At 42.0% G+C, this 25,064-nt stretch overlaps 1 protein-coding gene across 1 annotated transcript in view; it reads right to left on the bottom strand.

The window, feature by feature from the left end:
• rab11fip4a (RAB11 family interacting protein 4 (class II) a) overlaps positions 1-23,607 on the bottom strand; it is a gene marked incomplete at both ends in the record, with an annotated part of 213,437 nt that extends 189,830 nt beyond the window's left edge. The window contains 2 exons of the mRNA XM_080044274.1: positions 232-319; positions 23,455-23,607. Of these exons, the coding sequence (XP_079900400.1) occupies positions 232-319; positions 23,455-23,607 (241 nt within the window). The remainder of the gene's footprint in view (positions 1-231; positions 320-23,454) is intronic.
• Between the last annotated feature and the right edge of the window lie 1,457 nt (positions 23,608-25,064).

Genomic DNA, 25,064 nt, shown 5'->3' with positions numbered 1-25,064 from the left:
GTCTCAATAATGTGACTAAAATCAGAATACTGAAAATGTCTTAATGCCAAATTGGCTTACTCCTACTATGACCTTAAACCTAATTAAGCTGAGCAGAAACTGCTCTTTACATGGCAATGTCTTATTGGGAATATTATCTTTTGATCTCTCTGTGTACTGGGTTATTCACCTTGGACTTTCTTCCCATGCCAGTATTTGCTCCATCATTTACATCTCCTGCACATTTCTTACCTTTAATGGCAAACACTCCGTGGCAAAAGTCTTTGAAGTTGATCTTCCCATGTGCGTTAGGATCCAGGTACCTGGTCAACTTCTTCACCTGAAATGAACACAGTCATATCTCAGTCAATTCACACATTGGCAATTTGCCTCAAATCTCTACCATATGACAACAGGACAATTATGCTCCAATCAAAAAGCTCATCAGCTGGTCGTACAGCATATGAACCTTGTAGTCCAGTTCATAATGTCCAAAAAATGGCCCTGTGGGATTTTTGGGGGGTTTTGATAGACTTTATATTTTTGAAAACTTCATAAAGAAACAAATCAGAAAATGCATGATTCCATTTGCACGGACGCCAATATAGTGGCCATCTTGGCCTTTCAAATATCGCGACCTCCACATTTTGTTTTTTTTAATATCTTGCCTCCTAGATGACCCAGAAGTAAAAGTAAGGTATATTACAAATAACCATATATATTTGCCACACATCTTCATTGTAACATTTGGGGGGAAAAACAATATTGCACAAATTATGTGTGGGAACAAGATAATTATGTCCTGGCCAATGGCCATACTTTTTTTTTTAATATTGCAAGTCCTTGCAATATTTAATAAAATATAAAAGAAAAACATGTTATACAAAAAATAATTGTGTTAGTGTCAGTAATCAACTGGCAAAGTTTCATGATGATATCTATAAATTTAAAAAAAATCCCTATTCACCTGGGGTGTCTCGCCTTAACAGGGTGGGAAATTAACTTTTTTGCCCACCTGCCACAGTGGCGGGTGGATGCCGCCTTTTATTTTTTACCTGCCACCTTTTTCAAGCACCGCATAACATTTTGAATTGCACTACTCGTAGACTGTAGAAGAGGTGGGAAAAGCTGCTAACTGCTAATAGTGATGCTAACGGAACACGAGCGGAGAGGTGTATCTCCTGCTCTGACCGCAGCTGGGAGGGGCTGCTGCGCGAGGACCGGGCCGCCTGTCAGTGCTCTGTGACGGGGGACGGGCCGGGAGGCTCCCGCTGCTCGTTGAGAAGCGTTAAAAGTGATATTTGCTTCGGCGAAAAAGTCACCAATTACACCAGAAAAAAAGCTAGATTTGTCGCTTGTCGCCGTTTTGAAAAAAAAAGTCGCCAGGGGGGCTGAAAAGTAGCTAAATATCGCGACAAAATTGCTAAGTTGGCAACACTGCATGGATGTAGTATTAAGAAGGTTAGCTTCGACGCTCGCGGCAAATGATTTCCCATGATGCTCTGGGAGAGTCTTGGACCAATCAAAGGTTTGGTTGGTTAGGTCATACACCTGTACACCAATGGGCGGCTGCCACGTTTGTGTGACGTAAACTAATGCTCCGATGCAAAGCCCAAAGCCCGGGAGAGCTTCTATTTTTCTGTACACAGCGCTTGAAACCGTGAACACGTTGTAGTATATTTTGAAAAAATCCACCCGCCACTGTGGCGGGTAGACATGGCAAAGTCACCCGCCAATTTGAAAAAATACCCGCCATTGGCGGGTGGCGGGTGCTAATTTCCCACCCTGCGCCTTAACCTTAGAATAGTGCAATCTATGTGTGACCTTAAATCGAATTAACTGAAGCCTTGAGTTTATAGTAGAGCTGCAACGATTAATTGACAAATGGATTATTAATCGGTTATTAAAATAATCGCCAATTATTTTGATAATCGATTAATCGTTTTTGAGTAATTTTTTTATAAAAAATGTCCAAATTCTCTGATTTCAGCTTCTCAAATGTGAATATTTGCTGGTTCCTTTAATCCTATTATGACAGTAAACTGAAATATCTGTGTGTTTTGGACATAACAATACATTTGAGGACGTCAACATGGGCTTTGGAAAATGTATCAACATTTTCACCATTTTCTGACATTTTACGGACCAAAACACTAATCGGAGAAAATAATCGACAGATGAATCGATTATCAAAATAATCGTTAGTTGCAGCCCTAGTTTATAGAGCAGGATTTTATGCTTTTTAGCGCTCCCTCCCAGACATCGTCAGCTATTCCAATGTTTAAGTCTTTTTCCCAGACTTGCTTTATTTTTAAAGTAGATTTCTGTGTTGTTTTCTATTTGAGTATACGTAATAACATTATGTGAAAATATTTTACATCAAACAGGTGAAAGTGTAACACTAAACATGCAAAGGCATAATTATACTGAAATATCATTCATAGTGTTTTGCATTCTGCACACCAGTGTTCAATGGGTGCTTAGAAATGTCTAGTAATATGATGCATTTGTCATTTGAAAAGAAAACACCATTTAGTGAGGAGTTTTGAGGGCAACGTGTGCTTTTACAAGTTTAGGATTTTGCATTTTGTTTAAGTTTTTTTTGTACTTTTTATTTATGAGTATTTTTTCACATTATCCATACAATATAAACTGTGGACAGAAATTGCAAGAAAAAAAAACACTAACAGCAAACACATACAGAAAAAAAAGTAAACAAGGTCATGGGACAATCACTTACAGATTTTCACAATTGCTTAAACACATTTCTTGATAGACTACCTCACTTTTTCAAAACCCTAAACACAAATCTCAAAACTCAAACTCAAAATGCAAAATCCTTCACTTCTCTTGCAAAAGCACACTTTACCCTCAAAACAGTGTTAACTCTTCACTAAATGGTGTTTTCTTTCCAAATGACAAACACATATCATATGACTAGACATTTCTAGCACTCATTGAACACTGGTGTGCAGAATGGAAAACACTATAGTATAAATGCAAAACACTATATGAATGCTTTATCAGTAGAATTATGCCTTTGCATGTTCATACACTTTCACCTACAGTAACAACAAATACTTTACAGTTTTTGCCAAATGCTAACACACATGTTGCAGAATAGTTTATTTTGCCATTTCAAACAAACCCAATGAAAAGGTAGGACTGCAGTTCAAGCAATTCAGTGTGTCAGTATAAACTAAGAAAAAATTACAGTAAAATTAGGGAACAATGGTAAAAAAGAACTGCGTTGTAAGGAATTGGGTGGTTGGATTATGAATCATTTTATAGATACCTCCTCCTGTTTGCGTCTGGCCACATCGCCTCATCAACATCACACTCAATGTCATCCTTTGAGAAGCAACAGGGAAATGATCACCTGATATCCAGTCTAAATCTCCTAATTGTGTTTAGGTGTCGGAGGTTGGATGTAGGGCTGCAACTAACGATTATTTTAATAATCGATAAATCGGTCGATTATTTTTTCGATTGATCGATGAATATGTCATGACTCACGGCTCGACAGTCTCTCCTCCTCCTCTATCTGTTTTCCCTTGTCTGTCTCTCCTTCTTGTGTTTCATGTGGCTACCTCCCTGTTGGCATGTGGGCGTGGTGGCACTCCAGGGCACGCTGTTCCAGGTGTGGATCGTTGGGCTAATCAGGGCTCCCTATTTTAACCTGTGGACTCCAGTCATTCAGCGCTAGAGTATACTACGTACCAGAGCGGTAACTACCCGAGACCAGGATATCATGTTTGTTGTTTTCTTTCTGCCTCCAGTTGGAGTTCGTACTAACTCCGCTCCTCTTTCCTTCCGTGCCAGTTGCCTCCGCTGTTCGTCTTTCCTGCCTGCCTGCGGATTTCCGGATTTCCACTTGCCTCAGCTCGCCACGCTAATCTGCCGTCCAGTGTCCAGCCAGCCTGCCTTAAATGGAAAATTCGCAGATTTTCAACCTTAACTCATCTACCACAATATCCTTTGGGTTTCATTATATCCCCGTGTATTTTTTCAACACCGTCCGTTTCGCGGGGACCGAGCTTCAAAAATCCATTCACCGGTGACGTTTCTGTGGCGTTTCCGGTTCAAGGAAGAGCTTGTGCAGATTACAGACTCTTGGAGCCGAGCTCACCAACCCCCCTCCCTGTGAATCCAGGGGGCGGGCTCTAAAAGCACGTGTGAACCAAAACAAACCGTCTGTCCATGCCCATGGTCCGTGCCAGTTTACTTGTATAATTTCCTGCATTGAAAATTGCATCTTTTCACACGAGCACAGACGAGATCATGGATGAGGATACTTTAAAAAGTGTTTTGGCTGACTGTAATGAACCAGCATGGTATTTAGTTGGGCCAGAGAAGCCTACACTGCTGAAGAAATTCAGCGAGGAAATACAAGTATGCAGAGAGGCCGAGGCTGCAGCTGTTTTAGCCTTGGTTAGGGTTAGCCTTGTAAGACAATACAACTGGACCACCATTAGAAACCGAGAGGCATTTTCAATATCCCAAAAATAATTTGGAAAAGACAACAAATACCAGCAAGACCGGGAGGGCAGATGATCATTGAGTGAGTAACATTATTTTTTTCTAGCATGTTGTAACGTTATCTTTGTCAAATTGTGTTGTCTGAGCCATTGCACTGATGTTGCACTTAGCATGTCTATAGCACTTTCCAGAAGAACCCTTTACAACAGGTCAAATAAAATGACCAGTCTTTTGTTCTTACATTGGCTGCTATTGTTACATTATAGCTTCGTGGAGAGTAACCACTTGTTTTGTCTACTAATTTCTTTAGACAAAATCGACTTGTCGCACGTCGGTTCTTTATTGAGTGGGTGCTCCAAAGGGGAGAGACTTGGCAAGGGGACCACATCGTCTTACCTGATTGTGTCATACAGCGCATCAGAGCCAAATATCCATCTCCAAATGGTCACTACAGAGGACAGGCTGAAGAAGACGCTACGTAGAAGCTACGGATGAGCTATGATCAAATATTTTGACCTGGAAATACTGCTGCTAACTATGGACACTGATTGAGATTTAATCATGTGAAAATGTGTCAATTCTCCTTGACTGTATTTACAAATAAAAATTATTTTGTATAAATATGATTGTTTTTTGTCATTGCATAGGTAACCATTTTAATACACAGGTTTGACTTATCAACTAAAAGTGAAATAGTTTCAGAGACTCAAACACTTTATAAGGCATAGATAGAGTTTAATATAACAAGCAAGTACAACTATGTGCATTATTCTACACACAACTGTAAAGTATGTACATATACAAATGTAAAAAAGAAAAATAACATTTTCAAAAGCTTTGAGTTTCCAGTGTGTTGGGAAAAACAATTGGAGCATAATGCTTCCTTCGTCAAGTTACTGTTGAAATATTGAATGATGTTTAGCAGCAGCTTCTTCTGTAGTTGGTTTTGGACATGTTGTGAGGAGGGCAGGCTGAGGGAGCTGTAGTGACGTCAGCACTTTGCAGGCAGCAGTCTCTTCTTCGTGTGATGACGAGTTCTACGAGGGATGCTCTGAAGTGGTGCTTGTGTGATGTAAACAGTCTTCACAACCAATTGCGTGGTCCTCGGACAATACACCATCTTCCTTTGGACCTCACCCGAAATGACAAATTATGATTGTATCACAAGGCCAGCACTGAAGAGATGACAAAAAAAAATCAATGTGTTATACTGTAAAGATAATGTTGCTGTTGCAATAAATATATAAAACAGACATACCACTATGTAACCATAGATAGGTCAGTCAGTTAGTGCACTAACACAACAGTAGTCTTTTGTCAAGAAGACATGTTTAAATTAGCAGCCAAGCATACTGTATGCCAGGGTGTGGCTATGCATTTGCATTAGGAAGAGCCAAGACGACACAAGGCTAGGGACATCAGTGCTAATCACCCAGCCATCACCATCAGCATAGCAGTTGTTTATGGTTTTGGAAAGCTGATCATTTTAACAACATCGCTAATAACCATGCACATGGAAAACAAACACACAGTCACACACAAACAGTCTTGCAAATGCAACTAAATCTTCCTCAAGGATACACAGGGGGGCCTACTGTCCCCCTCACGAGTTCACTTCTAACTGTAGCTTAGCGGCTAAGGTAACTTGGCTACAGCTACAACCGGTAGACTAATTCCTCCTTGCCCCATCTATCAGCCTTACACCGGGACACAATATTCAACAGCGGTGTGAGCAGCACAATATTAATGTTGGGGAAACACTGATACTAACTACAGTAGGCTACTATGCAATTTAGCTCACGTTAGCTTACCTTTATTCGGATTCTTTTTCCCGGGCTGGGGCTATGCATCACGCCGGTGAATAGGCAACAGGTAGTATCTTCAGCTTACGCTTACTCCTGCTTCTTTTCTGTTTCCTAAAGTTGGCGCATCTAGGCACATTACAGGACGGCATGTTTTTCTTTGTGATAGTAGTCCAACAGTGAAATAATACGAAGCGCGCTATTACTGTACAGCTTACACGGGTCGGGTGCGTGCTGTGTCTGTGTGTATGTCACCATGGTAACGCGAGCAGCTCGGAATCTGGGCGGGCTGCAGAGCGTAGCCCCCGCGCAATGCATCCTGGGGCCTATAGGAACTGTAAAAACGGCTACGTCAGCCCCGCGTCATCAGTTCAAATCCGAAATCATTGTGCTCTTTTCCAATTCGGATCAATTTTTTGGGGGCTTTTTTCATTAGACTACAAATATACTCGGCCCTGATATACCATTCACATGAAAATGGGCGAATTTTCCCTTTAAATAAACATTGTTCTATACTGACTACCTGGAGTCTGTTCTGCTTTTGGGTCCGACCTTCGAGCTATCATAACAGAATACTCTGGCCAACATGGACCCAGCGAATACAGACAAGTTACGCCAAGCGGTGGTAGCGCAAGGCACTCTTGTGGGACAATATGAAGTGGCTCTCCAAGACATTATCTCCTCGCTGGGGGAACTCACCACGAACGTGGCGGCGTTGGGAGGACAGCTCCACGGAGTCGTCACGCATCTAGCTCCTGCAGTTCCTTCCATTCCTGCTCAACGCGACCCAGTTCCAGCACCTGACCTTCCGCCTGCCCGAGAGCCTCGAGTCTCCGCACCGGAACGCTATGCCGAGAGTTTTGGGGTATGCAAGTCGTTTCTCCTACAGTGCTCTTTAGTTTTTGAGCAGCAACCCAGCTCTTATACCTCGGACCGAGCCAAGATTAGTTACGTCATAGGCTTACTCTCGGGACATGCTTTGACTTGGGCGTCTTCGGTGTGGGAGAGGCAGTCCGCTGTATGTTTTTCGTTTCCTAGCTTTGTTGCTGAAATGAAGAAAGTTTTTGACCGTCCGTGGTAGGGACGCTACAAAGCGCTTACTCCAAATACGACAGGGGGCTCGCAGTGTTGCAGAATATTCGGTGGAGTTCAGGGCGTTAGCAGTGGAGACGGGGTGGAACGACGAGGCGTTACAGGGGGTTTTTCTCAACGGATTAGTCGATTCCGTTAAGGACGAGTTAGCTGTGCGAGATGAGTCAGCAGATTTAGATGAACTCATAGCTCTAGCTATTAGACTGGACAATCGCCTCCGAGAGCGTCGTAGGGAAAGGACCGGTCGCTCTCTTGGACCTTTTCATTCCTCTCCAGCTGGCGCTGGATATGCCTCCAGCCATCGCACCATGGAGTCGCCTGTGTGTCCTGCTCTTCCTCCCTCGTCTACAGAGGAGCCCATGCAGTTGGGTCGGAACCGACTCACTCCTTCCGAGCGGAGTAGAAGATTCGAGGGTGGATTATGCCTCTACTGTGGAGAACCTGGACATCAACGGGCTAGGTGTTCCCGCCGGTTAAACCCAAGCCCTCACCAGTCGCAGACGGGGTTCTGGTGAGTAGCACAGTATTGCCCTGTTTGCCCCGAAGACGCATTAACATTGAAGCTAGTATTTTCCTTAACGGGAATACTTATCAACTTGTGGCCCTAGTCGATTCAGGTTCTGACTCTTATATTCTTGACTCTAACTTTGTTAAACACAGTCAGATAGTCATCAATCCCATTGGGGCTCAAAGTTAATGCACTCAATGGTGATGTTTTGGCCCTCATTTCTGAACAAACGCAGCAGTTGCCTCTCCTGTTGGCTGGCAACCACAGAGAAAAGATAACGTTCCATGCAATGCCCTCCACACATGCTCCCCTAGTGCTCGGGCTTCCGTGGCTGCAGGTACATAACCCTGTGATTGACTGGGCCACTGGGAAGATAGCTAGTTGGAGCTCTTTCTGCCATGCTTCATGTCTCCGTTCAGCTCAGCCCCCATGTTCTGTTAAGGAGTGTGTTGCCTCACCAGAACCTCCTGACTTGTCCTCTGTTCCTCGGGAGTATCACCACCTGGCTGAGGTGTTCAGCAAACACCGGGCCTTATCCTTACCTCCTCACAGACCTTACGACTGTGCCATCGACCTGCTGCCTGGTGCCCCTTTTCCCACCAGCCGGCTCTACAATATCTCAGCTCCGGAACGCGAGTCCATGGAGAGATACATCACGGAATCACTGGACTCAGGTATTATCCGCTCCTCTAGGAAGTTGTTTTTTTCTTTGTGGCTAAGAAGGATAAGACTCTGAGACCATGTATTGACTTTCGGGGTTTGAACAATATTACGGTAAAAAACAAGTATCCCCTGCCACTGATTAACTCTGCTTTTGAACCACTCCATGGGGCCACTGTTTTTTCTAAGTTGGATTTACGTAATGCCTACCATTTGGTCCGCATCAGGGAGGGGGACGAGTGGAAGACTGCGTTTAACACCCTTTTAGGTCACTTTGAGTACCTGGTCATGCCTTTTGGTCTTACCAATGCCCCAGCATTATTCCAAGCCCTGATAAATGACGTGCTTAGGGACTATTTGAACCACTCTGTGTTTGTCTACCTCGATGATATTCTGATTTTTTCCCACAACATTGAGGAGCACGTTTTGCACGTGCGTCAGGTCCTCCAGAGGTTGTTGGAGTATAAACTGTTTGTTAAACAAGAGAAGTGTGAGTTCCATGTCTCCTCAGTGTCGTTCCTGGGCTACATCCTGGAGTGCGGACAGGTGCGGGCCGACCCAGCCAAGGTCCGGGCAGTTACGGAATGGCCGCAGCCTTGCTCACGGAAGCAACTCCAGAGATTCTTTGGCTTCGCCAACTTCTACAGACGGTTCGTGAGAAACTACAGCCAGGTAGTAGCACCTCTCACTAAGCTAACCTCTCCGTCCGTTCCATTTGTCTGGTCGCCTGCAGCCGAGGATGCATTCTGCGAGCTTAAGAGACGCTTCTCCTCAGCTCCCATCCTGGTGCAGCCCGACCCTGCTCGTCAGTTCGTCGTCGAGGTGGACGCTTCGGATCTTGGAGTGGGAGCTGTATTGTCGCAGAGAGCCGAAGGAGACAACAAGCTTCATCCCTGTGCCTTCTTCTCCAAGAAGCTGTCCCCTGCGGAGAGGAACTACGACGTCTGGAGGAATGGCGCCACTGGTTGGAGGGTCTCCGTTTACGGTATGGACAGATCACAAGAACCTGGCTTACATTCAGACAGCTAAACGGTTAAACTCCCGCCAAGCACGTTGGGCTCTGTTTTTTGGTCGGTTTAACTTTAACCTCACGTTTAGACCTGGTAGCAAGAATATTAAACCTGACGCCCTCTCCAGACAGTTAAACCCTGATAGCGGCAGTTCCTCAGTCCCGGATACTATTCTTCCCCAGTCCTGCCAGGTGGGCTCTCTGACATGGGAGATTGAGTCCGTGGTTAAGGTGGCTCTCCAAGGGAACCCCGGTCCTGGGAGTGGGCCTCCGGGTTGTCTGTTTGTGCCTGTTTCTGTTCGTCCTCAGGTGCTGAAGTGGGGTCACACTTCACGTTTCGCCTGTCATCCTGGATTTTCCCGTACCCTGGGCCTGATTCAACGCCATTTCTGGTGGCCGTCCATCGCTGCCGACACGTGCGAGTATGTGAAGGCGTGTACCATCTGCGCTCGTGGCAAGTCGACTCATCGCCCTCCAGCCGTGCTCCTGCAGCCGCTCCCTGTGCCTGGTCGCCCATGGTCGCACATAGCTCTGGACTTTGTTACTGGATTACCACCGTCTGAAGGTAATGACACTATCCTAACTATTGTGGATCGTTTTTCCAAGGCGGTGCATTTCGTGGCCCTTCCCAAACTGCCCTCGGCTGCAGAGACTGCTGAGCTGGTGGTTAACCATGTGTTTCGGATCCATGGGATTCCCCTGGACATTGTCTCGGATCGAGGGCCTCAGTTCACCTCTCAAGTGTGGAAAGCGTTTTGCCAGGCGATGGGGGCCTCCGTCAGTCTTTCCTCCGGCCATCACCCCCAGTCCAATGGCCAGACCGAGAGGGCTAATCAGGACCTGGAGACGGTTCTGAGATGCATCTGCGCTCACAACCCAGCGTCGTGGAGCTCACATCTCACCTGGGTTGAATACTCTCACAACTCCCTGACGTCGGCTGCTACTGGTATGACACCTTTTGAAGCGTCTCTGGGTTACTTACCACCTCTCTTTCCCACTCAGGAGATCGAGATCGCCGTGCCTTCTGTTCAGCACAACGTGCGTAGGATCCGCAGGATCTGGAGGGATTCCAGAGCGGCCCTCCTGCGTACTAGGGAACAGAACCAGAGGTTGGCTGATCAGCGGCGGATCCCTGCTCCCGTGTACATACCTGGCCAAAAGGTTTGGCTTAGCTCCAGGGACATTCCCCTTCGTGTCGAGTCTAAAAAGCTTTCTCCCCGGTACATTGGACCATTTGAGGTCGATAGGGTCATTAACTCTGCTACCATTCGCTTGAAACTGCCCCAGTCCCTCAGGATTCACCCCACGTTTCACGTCTCCCAGCTTAAGCCAGTGACTGCTAGTGAGTTGTGCCCTCCTACCGTCGCCCCACCACCCCCGTCTCATTGATGGTCACCAGGCCTTCACGGTCAGCCGGGTTATGGACGTTCGGCGCAGAGGGAGGGGTTATCAGTATTTGGTGGACTGGGAGGGTTATGGCCCAGAGGAGAGAAGCTGGATCGCCAGGGGCCTTATCTTGGACCCCGCACTCCTCCGGGAGTTCTATGCCAAGTACCCGGATATGAATCCAGTCATTCAGCGCCAGAGTATACTAGTTCCAGAGCGGTAACTACCCGAGACGAGGATATCATGTTTGTTGTTTTCTTTCTGCCTCCAGTTGGAGTTCGTACTAACTCCGCTCCTCTTTCCTTCCGTGCCAGTTGCCTCCGCTGTTCGTCTTTCCTGCCCGCCTGCCTGCGGATTTCCGGATGTCCACTTGCCTCAGCTCGCCACGCTAATCTGACGTCCAGTGTCCAGCCAGCCTGCCTTAAATAAACATTGTTCTATACTGACTACCTGGAGTCTGTTCTGCTTTTGGGTCCGACCTTCGAGCTATCATAACAGAATAGGACCAAAAAAAAAAGAAACATTTGTAATTGCCGCTAGGGCTGGGCGAGTGTCTACCGGGAGAGATTTGGCCATACCGTTTATATCGCAGAGAAAAAAAGTTCATGTGGCGGGAGCATAGATGGAGCGGGAGGCAGCTGTCCCTCCGAGTCCCTACAGTTACACTGCAGTTACACCGCCGCGCCACACGGGGGCTCTGCAGCAGAGTTCTGGGCTGCAATACAGCTTCTCTACCCGCAACAGAAGAAGCCTCATCTGTTGCTCTAGCTGTCTAGCTCCATAGCTCCGGTGCGCCGTCACTTTACAGTTAACAAACCAACTCTGTGTCACGGTGGCAGAGCAGCTGGTTTTAACGGTCAAAAATGTCATCGGGCAAAGGAAACTTGCTTGCTGCTTCAGCGTGCTGTTGCCGTGACGCAGAGTTGGCTTGTTTTAACTACATGGGTTAGCTCTTGTGAGCTAGCTGGCTAATAATGACATTTTTAGCCTACTCGGGGCTTCACCCCCGTGCTGTTATTGTTGGAGACAGTTTTATGTAACTTTAAAACATGTCAAACTTGAAAATAGTATTTGTGTTGAAGCTGGAGTTAAAGTATTACCAGACATTTGCTCATTAGTTAATTTTGACAGCTTTTTTAAATGAAGATGAGCAAATACTGCAGGAAAATTCAAGTCTTTCATTATTTTGATATAGGCTACTATCAATTGGAAAATGTAGGCTCTTTGGTTGATGCTGTCATTTTTATTTTGCGCTGACTGACTAAAGCCAGACTGGTGTGGTATTTTGTATGGAAATTTAAGTTCCAAGCAAAAGATGAAAATAATCTAATGTGATTAAAGTTCAGTACAGTTATTGTAATCCATTGAATTTTAAGGAAAAATACTATATCGTGATATAAAATTACCTATATCGTGATATAAGATTTGGTCCATATCGCCCAGCCCTAATTGCCGCATCTTTATTCAAAAACTGAACATTAATTAAAATTCACAGTGCAGACTGAAGTGTCAAAACACCAAGTTATTGCTCCAACGTCCCGGAACTATCAAATGATAAAAAAAATGTAAATAAACTTAACTGGGATAACACAAAAAAAAAACATACAATGTATGACTAACATGTCAACAGTGATAAATGATGTTTTAGAATGTGTTACAATTGAAATACTAGAACTGCAAGCAGTTGTGAACGGGGGCCAAGCCTCCCACGCGACTCGGGATCGGGCGTTGTCGTCCGCGGCGCCGGCCCCTCGCTTCACGGAATCCGGAGATGTAAAGTTTTTTAATGTGCGATGTTCGGTGTGGGAGTTATAGCCCCAAACGCGTTTTCTTTGCTTTTTGTGGTTTTGGCGCCCCCTATGGATGACATTCGCAAAACCACGTTAGATAGAAAGATGCAGCTCAATGTACCAAACAAGTGGATGTCAAGTTTTTGAATGTGCGATGTTCGGTTGGGGAGTTATAGCAAAATCAAATTGTCATCCTCTCCATTGTAAAGACACTTTTTTGAATTTTCCCATTTTCCCGCCTAAAGACTTAGAAAATGGCGAAAAGAGGCAAAAAAATTGAAAAACTCTTTTTTTTAATAAGTCCGGCCCACATAGAAATTTCTAGCCCATATTTTTTCCATAGGCTCAGGTATGCCCCATGATAGTCTCCCTTCAGTTTCAAGAAAATCCCTCTTTTTTTTTTTTTTTAAGGAATTTTCGCGAATCTTTCAAGCGCTACTGTTTGGTCTTCCGATGGTCGTAGAAGAATTATTTGACCAACTTTTGCTCGTGGGAGTTGGTAGAGCATAATGTTTTTGGTTTCGTATAAATCGGGCAAAAACTGTAGGAGGAGTATGTTTTGGTGACTGACACAGTTTTTGCGATATAGCGAAAAATCTATATATACGCAAATGGGCGTGGCCTATCTCAAAAGATGCATCTAACTTGTGTGCATCAGTGGATATAAAGTTTTTGACTGTCGGACTTTCGGTGCGGAAGTTATAGCCCAAAACGCCTTTTCCTTTGTTGTAGCGCCACCTAGTGGCCGGGATGTCTGAATTTTTTCCTCTGCGTACGTACCATGGACCTGGATAAGCCATGCAAGTGGCATGTCCCAACCCTTTACGGTTTGGGCTGCAGCACCACTTTTACGCATGGAAGAATAAGAATAAAGAATAATCCCAGCAAAAACAATAGGGTTCCCTGCCCCGCAGGGCTTGGGAACCGCGTTGCTCTGCAAAACGCGGTCCCAGCCCTTCTCGGGCTTGGCCCCCTAATTAATGGAAAAAAAGAAAAACATCACTGTGAGTTGCCTGTACAGAACTCCAGGCTCCAATATAGATTATTTCATTAACTGGGTTGCAGAAAAATGTACAAAAACAAACCATAAAACCATGTTTATCTGCGGAGACTACAATATTGACCTTCTGAACCCAAACAAGCACAGAATGACAGACGAATTCATTAACACCTTATACAGTCTCAGTCTGTACCCTAAAATAACTAGACCCAGTCGAATCACCTCACACTGTGCCACGTTAATTGACAACATTTTCACCAACGTCCTAGATAACAACATAATAAGCGGATTATTAATAAATGACATCACTGACCATTTACCTGTATTTATAGTCTATAACTGCAACTACAATAAAACCTACAAAGACAACAGACCACAATACAGACGAGTCAGAACAGAGGAATCAATGATTACATTAGAAAACAATTTGATTGCTTATGACTGGGACTCAATATATAAAGAAAATGATGTGAATATAGCATATGATAAGTTTGTGAAATCCTTCAAACAGTTATATGATCAAAATTGTCCAGTTAGGGAAGACAGCAGAAAAAATAAACATAAAAATGATCCATGGATCTCAAAAGGATTACAAAATGCTTGTAAAAAGAAGAATACTCTATATAGAGAATTTGTCAAACACAGAACTAAGGAAGCAGAAAATAAATATAAGAAATACAAAAATAAGTTAACAAGTATTATCAGAATATGTAAAAAAGAATATTATAGTACAATATTAGAAAATAATAAAAATAATATTAAAAGCATATGGACCATATTAAATAATGTGATTAGAGATACCCCGAGACATATCACTTACCCCCAGTATTTCAGCGAAAATGATAAAAAAATTAATAAAATGGAAGAGGTGGTTAATCAGTTTAATAAATATTTTGTAAACATTGGACCAAATTTAGCGGAAAATATACCTATGACAGATACTTTAGCTCATGATGATACACCTATTAAGAAAAACAGCAGCTCAATGTACCTCAATCCTGTTCTTGAGAAAGAAATTATAGATGTTGTAAACAAATGCAAAAACAAAACTTCCATTGATTGTGATGACATTGACATAAAAACTGTTAAAAGGGTAATTAAGGGTATCTCTAGACCATTAGCACACATCTGTAACCTGTCATTCCAAACTGGACAATTTCCTAATAAAATGAAAACAGCCAAAGTCATACCGATGTACAAAACTGGCAATAAACACCACTTCACAAATTATAGGCCAATCTCTCTGCTCCCACAATTCTCCAAAATTCTTGAAAAACTATTTAAAGACAGATTATGCAAATTCATAGATAAATACAAATTACTCACCGACAGTCAATATGGATTCAGAGCAAACCGGTCAACAGCACTAGCCTTAACAGAACTCACAGAAGAAATCACTAACTTCACGGACAATAAGAAATTTGCGATTGGGACATTTATAGACTTAAAAAAAGCATTTGATACTATAAATCACAATATATTAATTACAAAACTGGAACAATATGGGATCCGGGGGGTAGTTTTGAATTGGGTGAGGAGCTATTTAGAGAGAAGGCAACAATTTGTGATGATGGATGGATTTAAGTCAGAATGCTTGGACATCGTGTGTGGGGTTCCGCAGGGGTCTGTGCTGGGACCACTGTTATTTAACTTGTACATCAATGATATTTGCAATGTATCGAAATCTCTAAAATTTATACTTTTTGCGGATGACACAAATATACTGGTTTCTGGGGAAAATTTGCAGCAACTTCTGTCCACATTGACCGCAGAGATTAGCAAACTAAAAAAATGGTTTGACAGAAATAAGTTATCTCTAAACCTAAATAAAACTAAAATTATGATATTTGGAAACTGTAAAAAATCAGAAAACATTGAGGTACAAATAGAGGGTGTAAACTTAGAAAGGGTATATGAAAACAAATTTCTGGGGGTAATAATTGACGACAGAATTTGCTGGAAACCTCATATAAAACACATACAAACCAAACTATCAAGAAGCATTTCAGTCCTGTCCAAAGCTAAGCACTTCCTGAATAATAAATCACTCCATATTCTTTATAACTCATTAATATTACCATATTTGTATTACTGTTCAGAAATCTGGGGAAACACATACAAAAGCTCTTTACAACCGTTGTATATTCTTCAGAAGCGAGCCATTAGAATAATCCATAATGTAAATTATCATGAACATACTAATCAACTATTCATACAGTCCAAAACTCTCAAATTTCCTGATCTGGTTGAATTCAAAACTGCCCAAATAATCTTCAAAGCCAGAAATTATATGCTACCAAAAAACATACAGGCAATGTTTTCTGAAAGGGAGGGACGTTATAAGTTAAGGGGACAGCTGAACTTCAAGGTCCACCACACACGCACAACAAAAAAGAGCTTCTGTATCAGCATCTACGGAGTAAAATTGTGGAATAAGTTAAGTGTGGAAGTACAGAAAAGCCAAAACATAAGACAGTTCAAAAACAGATATAAAGACATCATCTTCACAAAGTACAGAAATTTAGAAAAGCCTTTATAACATGGACATATGTAGACTGTAGTTTTGTAGAATACATGGTATTTGTATTTATATTTGTAATATTTATATATGTATAGTAACTTACAATATACATGTATGGGTATTTATAATGTAATATAAATAGTTTATAGTATATATATATATGATTGTTTATTATATACGTATATGTATATGTGTGTGTGTATGTATGTATGTGTATGTATATATATATATATGCACAAAATGATTCGGTACTCATGTATATATGCATTATTATAGCTTTTTATTATACTGACATGCTAATAACATAATCTATCCAAGCAAAATTGATCTGTTAAGGGGTAGGACTAGATAAGTTTTTTACTTCCTCCTACCCCCTTTCGAGCATGTCTGTTTTTCTTTTGCTTTTTTTAATTCTATTTCTTTGTTTTGCTTTTGTTTGTTTGTTATTTATTCATCTATTTTTTTTTATTGCATGTTCGAAATAAAGACAATCAATCAATCAATCAATCAATGATATACATGTATACAGTATATAAGGGATGTCCATGGTAAACCAGTCAACTGATAAGATTTTTAACCGGTAAATACTAACGGTTAAAAAAATTAAATCATCTTAATTTCTCTCAGACGACAGGAGATCGTTAATTTTTATTGATATTGATACCATTTTCGAGACTCCTTAACGATCCAAGTCTTTATTGATATCACTATTGATACTTTTCTATTATTTTGTTGAAATAGTACTTGTATTATTGCTTTAATTGCTGATATGATCATAGCTCAAGATAAGACATTAAACAGGTCATAACCATCTTTACTATCTATTTTATATTGCTGGGAAAACAAGTTTTCGCCAAAATCTAAAAAAAAATCATAGACACATCAATCATATTACTGAGCCGACCTGAACACATCACATTTGACATGTTTGCAACTTTTTTTTAAGCTAACTAGCTCTATATCGTTCCGATTTTAACATGGATTTAAAAACTAGATTACTATTTTTAACTGACGGGACTTTCTACACCGTTCGGTTGTGTGATTACTGCCGCTGCTTTGAATGACTGTTGATGCGCCGATGCCGACTCTCCGAGCCCGTCTGCAGCAGCAGCAGCTGACAGAGTTTTTTTGGACTAGACGGATACTGAGTTGAAGGAGTTTTTTTAACCCAAAGAGAGCAAAGGTACAACACTTTTATATAAGCCTACAGTCTAGTGTTAGATATGAACAAAATACAAGCTGTGGCCGCTCACACTATAGCTTTCCCACACCGCTTCACGTGCGGAAGGCTTGCTGTGGGCGTGCATAAACCTGTCGGCGGCTGGATTTAAACAGTGCCATGCCTACGAGTGACGTATTAATCGCGCGACTCAACGAATCGATGACCAAATTCGTTGCCAACGCTTTTAGTAATCGTAAAAGTATTTGATCCCTCACTGATGTTGTAAGTTTGCCCACTTACAATGAAATGAGCTGTCTATAATTTTAATGCTTGGTTTATTTTAACAGTGATAGACAGAATATCAAAAAGAAAATCCAGAAAATCACATAAAAAAAGATTTTAATTATTTTGCATTTCATTGAGTGAAATAAGTATTTGATCCCCTATCAAAAAATTGCTTAGTACTTGGTGGAGAAACCCTTGTTGGCAAGTACAGAGGTCAGACGTGTCTTGTAGTTGATGACCAGGTTTGCACACATCTCAGGAGGATATTTGGACCACTCCTCTTTGCAGATCCTTTCCTAATCTTTAAAGTTTCGAGGCTGTCGCTGGAGCTTCAGTTCCCTCCACAGATCTATTGGATTAAGGTCCAGAGACTGGCTAGGCCACTCCATGACCTTAATGTGCTTCTTCTTGAGCCACTCCTTTGTTGCCTTTGCTGTATTTTTAGGGTCATTGATGTGCTGGAAGACCCATCCACGACCCATTTTTACGGACCTGGCAGAGAGAAAGAGGTTGTCACCCAGTATTTCATGGTATATGGCCCAATCCATAGTTCCCTCGATGCAGTGAAGTCCACCTGTCCCCTTAGAAGAGAAACAACCCCAAAGCATAATGCTTCAACCTCCATGCTCGACTGTGGGGATGGTGTTCTTGGGGTCATAGTCAGAATTCTTCTTCCTCCAAGCATGGCGAGTCACTATGATACCAAATAACTTGATTTTGTTCTAATCTGACGACATCACCTTCTCCCAAGCATTCTCTGAATCATCCAGGTGCTCATTGGCAAACTTCAGACGGTTCTGTACATGTCCCTTCTTGAGCAGGGGGACCTTAAGGGCACTACAGGATTTCAATCCATTACGGCACAGTGTGTTACCAATGGTTTTCTTGGTGACTGTGGTCCCAGCTGCCTTGGGATCATAAACAAGCTCCTCCCGTGTAGATCTGGGCCGATCCCTCACCTTTCTCATGAGCATTGACACCCCACAAGGTGAGATCTTGCATGGAGCCCGAGACCGAGGGAGATTGATGGTCATTTTGTGTTTCTTTAATTTTCGAATAATCGCACCAACAGATGTTTCCTTCTCACCCAGCTTCTCACCAATGGTCTTGTAGTCTATTCCAGCCTTGTGCAGGTTTAAAATCTTGTCCCTAATGCCCTTAGACAGCTATTTGGTCTTGCCCATGATGGAGATGTTGGAGTTTGATTTATTGACTCTGTGGACAGGTGTCTTTTTTACAGATAACAAGTTGAGACAGGTGTGTTTTATACAGGAAACTAGTTGAGATTATGAATACTTTTTTAAAGCACAAGGACTAATCTGTGGGAGCCAGAATTCTTTATGGTTGGTAGGGGATCAAATATTTATTTCACTCAATGAAATGCAAAATAATTTCTATCTTTTTTTAAGTGTGATTTTCTGGATTTTCTTTTTGATATTCTGTCTATCACTTTTAAAATAAACCTAGCTTTAAAATTATAGACCGCTCATTTCTTTGTAAGTGGGCAAAATACTTATTTCCTCCACTGTATATGATAAAACATCACATCCATCAACTAAACAGACTCCACAGTGGCCTCCCTCACACCAAGGGGCCGAGAAGTACGTATGGGAATGAGTCAAACCTTCACCGAAATAAACTACTGCTTCTGTATAGCTTTCAAAATAAAAGACAGCGCTCACTGTTCTGTAGGCCTAGAGCATAACTGGAGGCAACTCCATCAACTCTATCTTAATAGATTAAGTACCCATAGCATATGTCCCGCATCAGAATGAAACCAAACCATCTCTTTATCGGCAATTATTGCACAGCGTCCAATTATGTTCGTCCGTGAGCAACAATGAAAACACAACTGCTCAATTGAATATGAAATGCATCATGGCTTGCACTCAGCCAGGGGCGTTTCTAGGTTTCTGAAATATCTGGGGCTTAGCCCAAGAGGGAATAGGACAGTGCACGCGCATTTTTTCATAATGCTTTACCTAAATAAACAAAATAGTCACTTTATTATAGCTTTAAATAGCTACCTGACTGATATGCTGCTTATCCCCAGACATCTAAAGTTCTATTCAAGTTATTTCAGAGTAAAATGAATACTAGTGAGACAGACCTTACATTGCCCATATCAGGGGTGTCAAACTCATTTTCACAAAGGACCACTCTATGATGAAATGATAATCACACTAAGAGCCGACATGGAGTTTACTGACATGTCTTCTTTTTAATCCAAAAAGTAAAAACAAAATACCTATGAATATATTACAACCTGCGTACAGGGTCATAGGCTAGGTTTCATTTCAACATTTTGGGGGACAAATTATAGGTGGGGGGTATGGGGGAGCTCCCCCAGAAATGTTTGAGCGTCAAACACTTAATTTTCTATATTCTGGTGGATTTTTATTCATCTATCTGTGCCTTTTCTGCATCATTTTATAGTGGAAATATTTGTTTTCTGTGAAGGAAAAGACAACATTCAGGTTCCTAAAGAATCAACTATAATAGAATAATGCAGTAAGGCTCTCAGGCATCCTGGATTTTTCAAAACTTTCTGCAAATTCAAAACATATCACATGTTTAGGGTATTTCTTTTTTAGGAATCATGACTCAGCACCAGTGTTAAAGAGGACCTATTATACTTTTTCGACTTTTATGACCTATAAACGTTGTTATAATGATTTATAGTCATGTTTAACCATACTAGCGTATCAAATAATTACGTACTTGCATTTAGACGTATTCCCTGCTGACCGTCTGGGGTGGCTGTGCAGAGCGCTAAACACTATGCTGTGTCTGAAATGGCGCACTTACGTAAGTGCACTTACATTGAGTGCACTTTATTATCCCTACAGTACACTTACTTATAGACGCAGTGCTCTCATTTCTACAGAGCACTGTCCAAACTGCCATCGCGCGCCTACCGGAAATGACTTTGCATTTTGACGGTTCTTCTTCGGTGGTATTTTTTTCTGCTTGCGTTACCGATAGCCAAAACAGGCACATTAGTCGCGGAAAAACTAAAACAATATATAATTTAACTTTTGTGGAGCGCGTCCGTCTCCACGGTTGCTTCAAGCTCCTCTATTTTGATTAGAATGTCCCGTCCTCTCTGTTACGTAGGCAAGATGGCGGCCGTTGAGTGTGGAAAGTGTCCATCGCTCCACACTCAAGTTTAAGACCGTTTTGAGTGCACGACAGAGGAACTTACAGTGCACTTCATTTTGGCACACTCTCCGGTTTTGCGCAAAGTGCACTCAAAAAAGTAAGTGTAAGTACAGAAGTGCGCGATTTCAGACACAGCTTAGGGCAGCCGGTCGAGAATTCACTTGTTCAAATCGGTTCAAATTTCCTGGCATTGTGTCGTCACGTTCCCGGATTTTTCCATGTAATGCTGCAACATGCCCCCACCTTCCTGCTCAAATCTGCCAGCGTGCTGCTGAAAGTGTTCCGGAAGGAAGGTAACCAATCACAACGGAGTGGGGGGGGAGGGGGCGGAGAAGCACAAAGCCGAGTGTGGACAGAGACTGTTGAGCGAGCACAGACGAGAGGAAGAGTTTCCCGAAAATCTACATGTTTTTTTGTGCTGTGATTCGTGTCAGGTCATAACTGAGAAATTAAGACCAGAAAAGTAGTATAATAGGAGATCTTTAACTATTTATGACACTTAACATTGGTAATGAAATGACAGCCACCATTGGAAATAAAGGGTGGTCAGCTAGCTAGTTAGCTAAATTGTAACTTAAAGCGGACCTATGATGCTTTTTGACTTTTATGACCTATAAACGTTGTTATGATGATTCATAGTCATGCTTAACCATACTAAATTATCAAATAATGACTTACATGCATTTCGACGTATTCCCTGCTGACCGTCTGGGGTGTCTGTGCAGAGCACTAAACACTATTCTAGCCAGTCGAGAAGTCACGTGTTCAAAGCGGTCTACCCTTCCGTAACTTTGTGACGTCGCATGTAACTTTGTGAAGTCACCACGCGGATGTTTCCATGTATGGTAATGCTGTCACTTCCCTGTTCGCGTCTGCCTCGCGCCCTTATAGGTCCATGCTCGCGCTTCCCGCCACTGAAAGTGTTCCGGAAGGAAGGTAACCAATCACAACGGAGTGGGGTTTGCAGGAGGTGGGGGGGGAGGGGAGCGGAGATGGCCGATCACAGGCGGAGGGAGCGGAGATTGCCGAAGCACACACACTCAAGTGTTGACAGGAAGTGCTGGATCGCCAAAATAAGAGAAAGAGCTTCCCGAAAATCTACATAGTTTTTTGTGATGTGATTTTCGTGTCAGGTTGCTCTATAGCAGTGTAAAACAAGAAAGCCAAAAGTTGGAAACAAATCATGTTAGCATTAATCCTTAGACACTTGACACAATCAATCATCAATATTAGCATGCTCTTTAGCCTCATAGATTGGCCTATTTACAGCCCACAGAAAACTGACATATTTTCTTCAATGCAAGTTCATCAATTCATGGCTTAAAATCTTGAGCAGTAGAAATTCCTAGCAGTAAGCTACGCAAGTGTCCTAACCAATGGGAGCATGTGCGTCGTGCGGATATGGCGCTGCATGCAGCAAAATATTTAAAAAAAAAAAAGATCCTGGGCTAATAAAATTAGATCCGGGGCTTTAGCCCCGAATAAAACAGCCTAGTGACGCCACTGCACTCAGCATCAATTTATCCAAACTTATTATTCAATAAACCCAAAAATTGTTTCTGACTCACCAATCTGACTCCCTGGCTGTAGAAAGAAGCAAGCCGATAGTAATCCAGTCTGACTGATAGCTAGCTGATCCTTCAGTTCATGTAGGCTACCCAACATTTTAAATCAATATCCAGTTTGTTAAAATTACTCCAGTCTGAAATATGTAGCCTAGTACTGCAGCTGCAATGTTGACTTTGAAATCCGCGGGGGTTATGATGTGAACCGGCGTAATGACATAGGTCTAAGCTGCATAAATGTCCAGTAATATCTCGATTTTAATTGGTCCGTGTATGAATCTGTAACGTAAAGGTTTCTGGCATAGGCTACCATATTTACGTAAAAATATGCAGAAATAATCTTGTTTAATTTGCATTGTTAATACAAAATCAAAATGCGCATACACTTTTTAAAAGTTATCACGGATTACATATACAAATCAAAAGAATGAACAGTAATAATACAAATACAAGTTTATTAAATAAAATAATTGTATTTATTTGTATTCATTTTTTTTTGCTGGATCTGTATTCTGGCAGCAGTGCGGACTGCCTACCCAGACCGCACGTCACTGGCTTTAGTAATAGCAATATCTCTGCTATAAAACAATTATTTCGAGGGAATTTGTCCTAGGTTCATGCAGAAATTTCTATAGCCTAGCTAGTTGTAAGGCCTTATTGGCATCTGTTTAAACTCCTACTTCGTCTGACAATTCTAGTGTTAGGGATGCTGGGCCCGTTTAAATGAGATTGAAGACGTAGGCCTACGGCACCGCCATTGACACAGTTTATTAGACACACACCTGACAGGTTCCAGTCATCATAAGCTTATCTGTCATGCTACTAGCTACTGACTCACGTCACGAGCTGCTGGCACCTGACCTCTTACTCTTCTTTACACAGGTGTCACATTTAAAACGCAGGACACGTTATTGTGGGCAGTTCATATGGTCTGTCAGTCGACATTTGTTTGTTACTAAAACACCTCATCGAAATGCTGCTGGAGCGACCACAGCTTGTATTATTAAGAATAATACACATATTGGAGCTGTATGGATCGTGACCATCCTCTCACCTCGTGTCCTTGACCGAACTGAAAACCGAGGTCCACCAAGTGCTCCACCCGGATGAAGCCGTCAGCATCCTCGTCACACACGTCGAAAACCTCCTTGAGCCTCCTCAGAAACAGCAAGAGCTGCTCTTGGTCGGGAAAAACTCGTCCTTCCATACCAGGGCTGGCTTCATCGGTAGAAAATTGATTTTTTTATTTGATTTTTTTTATCCCTCCCGCTAGAATGGAGTGTTGAAGAATCGGTTGACGTTCGCCATCATCGTTCTCGTCTTCAGCTCCGCCGACCGCTGCTGCCGCTGTGACATAAGCAACATCACTTGTCCAAGAGGCGCGAGTAGTTACGGAAAAGGGCGATGATTTACGACTCTGACACGAGGCATTGCGTCACAAGCCAGCTGCTAATTAATAATAGAATTGTGTTACCAGCCCGCTTTCGGTTTTCCACTCAAATAAAATGGGATGTTGAGAAGCTCTCCTGACCTAGAATGCCCTTTCTGCTGGTTTTCCACCCAGCTGCACTGAAAACTAACCATCTAATGACAGAATTGCCTTGAAGGGATAGTTCAGTAGAATTCGGGTGAATTCGGGTAGCCTAATCTGGGACGTTTTTCGCAATTTTGATTTAAGCGATTTATTCTGATATCTATCTAACACATTATATCAACAAATGATACATTTCTGAAATCCCTAAGATGTTTTTTAACAACACCAGAAGAGAAAAAAAAATAGATATCATACCGAGAGGAGAGATGCTATTAGTGTCCTTGGTGCCAAATTAAATATTCTGCCTAAATTTGATAATCTGAGACAGGTGATGTTGTAATCTAGGACAGTTGTATTAGCCTTTTTAAAAAAAAGCCTAAATCACATTATTTTCTGCAGTTCAGCCTCACTATCATCAAGTCCTATAAAAACAGTGTGGAAAAAATTACACAAAGAAAGCTGAATAAATCAAATACATTTCTACTATGTGAATTAATCCAAAACATTGTCTTTCGGTTGGCTCTCTTTTCCTGACATTGTGGCGCCATTGTATTCTGTAGGCCTAATACATTCAATTTAGTAAATTATAGGTCATATATTTTTATATATGTTATGAGATGTATTGTACTTTGCATTAGTAGGTAAACACTGTAAATGCATATTTTTCCATTGATCAGAATCCTGTGTCACTGATCCACTCTCGAAATTATCAGGGAAGCTTCTGTTTGATGAGTGGCCTGCCTCTTCCTGTGACATCCCCCTATGAAGTCATATAATTTCAGTTGCGTGACATTCATGCTAAACCTGTTGTAAAAGTTGTTTGGACAAAACTTTGTTAGAAAAGGAAATAAACACATTTGAGTTTAGGCGTCCTAGATTACCCAATGTCCCAGATTACCCAAATTCACCCTATATTTTTGAAGCGGGGTTGTATGAGCAGTGGCGAATTTAGCCATTTGGGGGCTCCAGGCGAACAGTTACAATAAGCAAAACATTTTACAATAATAAAAAAGGGTATAACAAAATAAAACACATTAAAGAATGAAAGTTATTTTTTTCCACATGTGATGGCGTATTGTCTTTGTGATACAGGGCAACGCAAATGCCCTTGTTCATGTCCGAAAAATGCA

The sequence above is a fragment of the Ammodytes marinus genome, assembly GCF_949987685.1.
Source record: "Ammodytes marinus genome assembly, chromosome: 16".
Classification (NCBI taxonomy): domain Eukaryota; kingdom Metazoa; phylum Chordata; class Actinopteri; order Uranoscopiformes; family Ammodytidae; genus Ammodytes; species Ammodytes marinus.
Note: the sequence above shows the minus strand (reverse complement) of the source record. Positions and strands in the feature narration are given on the sequence as shown.